The sequence below is a fragment of the Cyprinodon variegatus genome, unplaced genomic scaffold, assembly GCF_000732505.1.
Source record: "Cyprinodon variegatus isolate N-32 unplaced genomic scaffold, C_variegatus-1.0 Scaffold114, whole genome shotgun sequence".
Classification (NCBI taxonomy): domain Eukaryota; kingdom Metazoa; phylum Chordata; class Actinopteri; order Cyprinodontiformes; family Cyprinodontidae; genus Cyprinodon; species Cyprinodon variegatus.
In genome coordinates, this window is record NW_015150567.1 from 900,867 (window position 1) to 906,612 (window position 5,746).

Sequence of the window (5,746 nt, forward strand, 5' to 3'; positions counted from 1 at the left end):
CGGCCTCCTGTCTGCTGCACTGTCTGCGGTCAGCTACAATCTGGGAGAGGAGCAGCGGAGCGTCTGAGGAGGGGGGCGGGACCTCTGGAGCCGAGCATTGCATTGCACTCATTGCATTGATTATATGCAGTATTTTTTTATGCAACTTTTCTACTTCTGTTATTTGCTGTTGTTTCTAAAAAAAAAATGCATAACGATATTACAGCTTTCATTGATTTATTTCAAACTTGAAACTTTGTTTAGCCTGTAAGGTGTAAAAAAAAAAAAAAATTAATCGAATCGAATCGAGGTGTATTCTTGAGTATCGAAAATAATCGAATCGTTGGGTCAGGATATCAATACTGAATCGAATCGCCATCATGGGTGTGATTTATACCCCTAAACTCCAGTAAGAAGCGGATGATTCCTCGCCTTCTTAAACAAACTCAAACGACCTCGCTGGTCTGTTAATCTTCCTGACAGTTTGCTGTTGTCACTTTAATTGACCCAGGCTTGGCTCCAGCAGAGTGAAGTTTCAGCAACAACAGAGGCTGTCCAAGGTATGCAGTCCAGTCCCGTCAGCCTGCGGAGAGCTTAGATGAATGAGAAGTTAGACAGAAACAGAAACCTACGACGGAGTGAAAGCTGAAACTTTGCTGCACGGCCCAGCTGTTGTTTTAGTTTGGACCTTTGGATCGACTGCATGTTTTATACAGCAGTCGTTTCCAGGGAATGTGAGGGTCCGCTCCAGCCTTTCGAAGTTTTTGAGCAGTTTTTTTTTCTACCAGTGATGTGTCAGATCAAATCTGGAGTATTGTGTCCTATTCTTAGCCCGCGGGGCAGTTGCTTGTCTGTGAAAGGCTCGCTGCAGGGGGGGGAGAGGAGGCTTTATTTTATCTTTGATGCCGCCTTAAGAGCTACAGTACAAGACATCACCCTTGCATGTCATGATTCTCAGCAGTGCAGCTCATGCCTCTCGGTGGCAATGATCCAGATGCCTTTGGAGATCCACTAAAGCCTGCTTTGACATTTGAGATGATAAGAAGGCGCAGTCCCTCAGATCCTCTAACAGACTCTTAGAGATAGTCCAGAGAGACCAGACATGATGCAGTGCTTTAGACTCCCATCTATGGAGAATTATCTAACCGTGTGGGTCTCGGACTAAACCCTGCTCAACCCATATGTCCTCGTTCAACTCTGTCATCCATTATCAGCTTTGTCATGCATTTTTTAAAAAGTAAAGCTATGCATTAAGAGGCTATAGAGGTGCAGCCACGTGACGTTGAGAGGAGCTACCGCACGCTTTGGTCTCCATCCGGTTAACAGAAGAGCTGCACGGCTGTTTGAAAGTTGAGCTTAAAACTTGGATAATCTTAGAAGTGAACGTAAAAAGGGTTTTGTGAAGATAAGAGATCTGTTCTTTTTATTTCGGGAGGTTCAGTCACCGTTTCACCACAGGATATAATTCCTTTTTTTTCTTTCTCTTTGTCCAATCATAGTTTTAACCTCATGTAAGACCGTTTACGATGGCGGCAGCGTCTTTATGTAACAATAAATGCCCAGTCGGAGCGTGTCGCTGACTGCTGTCCTCCCACCTCAGCTGCTTGCTGAGCCGATCCCCGCTGCAGGGCAGAGATAAACGCATCTATCAGTTTAGTTTTTTCAGTTTGTCCACTAATCATAATATTTTTTTTCCCATCATCATATTCTGTTATTCAACATGACACTTCAGTTAATTAAGAAAAAATATATATTTGGACTAATTTCTAGTCTTCAAACCTTTAAATGTTCCTTTATTGCTTATTGTTTACATTATTTGTTATGTCTTACTTTATGAATGAAAACATGTAAAATATTTATTTAAAATTTAACTATTTTATTACTTTTATTATCTTTTATATTAAAATACTGAAAATAAAAAAATGTAAACAAAATGTTTTCAGTGTCTAAAATTGTTTCCATCCATTTTCAATCATGCTTATCCCTAAAAATGATCTAGAATTTCTTAAATTGAGTGTATTTTCCCCCTTATTTGAGTAGGTAAATTAAATAGTTTGCCAATGGAAGGAGTATTTTTAGTCACTTGAAATAAGACAATGCAATTGTGTTTTCTTATTTTAAGTGTAAATTGTCTTGTTCCATTGGCAAAGTGTCTCTTTTACCTCCTTGATACAAGAACAAATGCATTTATTTTAAGAAAAATTGACTTATTTAGATTTGGACTTATTTGGAGATAGTGCTGGCGCCTATCTCCAGCTGTCTATGGGCGAGGGGGGGGTCCACCCTGGACCATTCCAATTTAGACAAACTAATTCACATAACAGACATGTTTTTGGACTGAGGGAGGAAGCCGGAGTACCCGGAGAGAACCCATGCATGCACTGGGAGAACATGCAAACTCCATGCAATAAGACCCCGGGCCGGGAATCAAACCCGAAACCTTCTTGTTGCAAGGCAGCAGTACTAAACCACTGCTCCACTGTGCAGTCTTTTAAAAATGTTTTAATATTTACAAAGGTTTTTATATCTTTTTAGTCATGCTTGTTTTTTTCTATAATCCGATATTTTCAGCATAAACATCCATTTAGTCATTTGAAGTAAAATGAATTTACTCATCTAGCTTCACAGTAATCTCACACATGAATGAAACAGTGGATAAACCCCACTATAACTCTTATAAATTGATGCTTTTTAACCATATTCTGTGGTTTATTCACCATATTTCATTGTTTTCATAAAAATTGTGCAAATTTAAATTGTTTGATTTACTTGTTTGTTTTTTATTTCCGCTTACATGTCGATTTTTTCCCCCTTAGGTGTGACTTTGTTACACCGTATTCTGTGACCCTTCTCATATTGTAGCATGAAGTCATGTTACAAGCTGTGAATTAAGCTTGTTAAAACCTGGTGGTTTTAAGCTTATTTATGACAACAGATCCACTGTATTTATTGCGGGTGCAGCGGGCCATGCGTCCATCATCTGCATAAATGTCATAGATCTGCGCGCACAGATTGACAAACCAGAAGCACAGTTTATTAAAGCATGAGCACAGATTTCTACCAGCTTGGTTTTGTTTTTCACCCATTGACACTTGCTGGGCTCCTTACTTATGTGATGGATGAGGATCAGCTGGCAGAGGCTGTGAGAAAATATGAACATCTGTAATATAAAGCATTTATATAACACTCTCCCCTCCCCCTTATCCATCCAAAAAGGTTGTTTTTGGAAGCCATGGGAGGTTTTAGAAACTTTTGTTCTGGATTCAGTCTGACTCAACTCCAGCGGTTTTGCAAACATTTTTAGCAGCCAAAGTTTTAGAAGTGCAAGGCTTGTAAAAGTACTGAAACACTTCTCTAACTAAAGGACGGCAAACGGACCTCCATGCAATAAGGGCTGTATGATGTCTTGTTCTCTCTTTGCAAATATGAAATAAAATGCAGACTGATTGAAATTAAATGTACTAAAAAAGGATTATTTCACTCTCTTAGGAAAAGATTAGCCTCGTGAGACCATCCTGATCTCGCAAGCTTTCAGAATCAGAATCAGAAATACTTTAATAATCCCAGAGGGAAATTACTTTTGTTACACGCTCTAGTTACAGTTTTACATGATATATACACACATCCAACTATACAATATAATAAAGATAAAAAATAAAATAAGAATAAAAAGAGATATATATACACATATAGCTCTTATGTATATATATCTGTAGGTTTCACTCGCAGATCAGTCTGGAGAAGATTTGGAGCCGTTCACCAAACGAACGTCCAATCAGCGTTGGCTTTGAGGCGGGTTGAGGTGTGACGCAACGAGAAGCGCGACAGTTCAGTCTAAAGAACATGGCGGCTTCAGGCGATGAAACTAGCGTTAGCGTGGCTATCGAGAAAGTTTTATCAGAATTACAGAGTATTTCTTCACTGAAAGAAGAGCAAAACACTGCTCTGGAGGCTTTTCTCAGAGGAAAAGATGTTTTTGCTCTTCTCCCGACTGGTTTCGGCAAGAGTTTGATCTATCAATTCGCTTGTGCCTGGCTTGTGGTTGTGTTTTTGTCGTCGCTCTGTTAGTACGTCATATGCTTCGTTGATCTGATTGGTTTATTTGGCCCGTCTATCACCAACATAGGCCAATCAGCTAACCAGTATTTTCGCCCCTTCCCAAAATTACTTCAACGGAAGGTTTCCAGATGGATATGCGGAGCAAATCCATCTGGCCGAGTCAGGTTAGGAAAAGATGCCACTTTGAGTCAAATCCTAAGAAATTAAGTATTTATTTGAAAATGTACCGTTTTAGTTAATAAACTCATAGCTTTTATGTATTTTAGTTGCATATTCCAAACCACATCCAATAGATGTAGAAGTCTGTAGTGTACAGTAGCTGAATGTTGAATAAAATGAGAGGAAAAAAACTGATGTTGGAAAAACTGTAAATCAGTTTTTATGTTTACATTTGATCACTTTAACACTGCAAAAACAATCTAGAAATAAGTAAAAAATTACTTAAAGTAAGTGTATTGACCCTTAATTTGAGTAGGTATGTAGATTTGCTTGTGGAATGAGTATTTTTACTCTTGAAATAAGATAGACAATGCAATAGTTTTTTCTTATTTTAAATGTAAATTGTCTTGTTCCATTGGCAAAGTGTCTCACTTACCTCCTCAATCCAAGAAAAAATGCACATATTTTAAGAAAAAAAGACTTATAAAGATTCAAATGTTTTGCAGTGAAGAAATGGAAACTGAGAGCTGTACTGAAGGAAATGTCATTTTGTATACACCCTGTGTGTACAGGGTTCAGTTTATTTATATAGCGTCAACTTTACAATTCACCAGATCATCAGTCAGATTCACACTGGAAAAAAATCGAATCTAGGTAAGTAATTTTTTCTTAAAATAAGTGTATTTGATCTTGGATCGAGAAGGTAAAAGACACATTTTGTCAATGGAACAAAATTATTTACATTAAAATAAGAAAACACAATTGCCTTATCTTATTTCAAGTGCACATTATCTAATTATCTTATTTTAAGAGTAAAAATACTCATTCCATTGGCAAACTATCTCATTTTCCTACTCAAATTAAGGGTAAATACACTTAATCTTAACTATTTATAGATCGTTTTTCCAGTGCATTCAAAGTTTTCTATCTAAAACTACCTAGATAAATTACCTAGAAAATTACCTAGAAAATTACCTAGAAATTACCTAGAAATAAGTAAAAATTTCTTGAATTAAGTGTATTTACCCTTAATTTGAGTATGTAAATGAGATAGTTTGCCAATGGAATGAGTTTTTGTACTCTTAAAATAAGATAAGTAGATAATATGCCCTTGAAATAAGACAACGCAGTTGTGTTTGCTTATTTTAAGTGTAAATTGTCTTGTTCCATTGGCAAAATGTCTGTTTTACCTCCTCAATCAAAGAACAAATGCACTTATTTTAAGAAAAAATGACTTGTATAGATTTAGTTTTTTTCCAGTGTAAGGAAAACCAGTTGATTGCATCGACTCATTGACTCGAATGGAATCCCTAACATTAAGCATGCTTGTAGCGACAGTGGAGAGGAAAAACTCCCTTTTAACAGGAAGGAACCTCCAGCAGAACCAGGCTCAGTGTGAGCGGCCATCTGCTGAGGGAGGTGGGCTGCCGTTCAATTCAATTTCAATTCAGTTTATTTCTATAGCGCCAAATTAACAACACATGTCATCTCAAGGCACTTTACAGTTCAACCAGATCATACAGTCAAATTGATACAAAGTTTTCTGTCT

At 37.4% G+C, this 5,746-nt stretch overlaps 1 protein-coding gene across 1 annotated transcript in view; it reads left to right on the top strand.

The window, feature by feature from the left end:
* Positions 1-359: 359 nt before the first annotated feature.
* LOC107085047 (myocyte-specific enhancer factor 2A-like) overlaps positions 360-5,746 on the top strand; it is a 23,884-nt gene continuing 18,497 nt past the window's right edge. Inside the window, exons 1-2 of the mRNA XM_015375182.1 lie at positions 360-388; positions 491-539. Coding sequence (XP_015230668.1) covers positions 360-388; positions 491-539 — 78 coding nt within the window. The remainder of the gene's footprint in view (positions 389-490; positions 540-5,746) is intronic.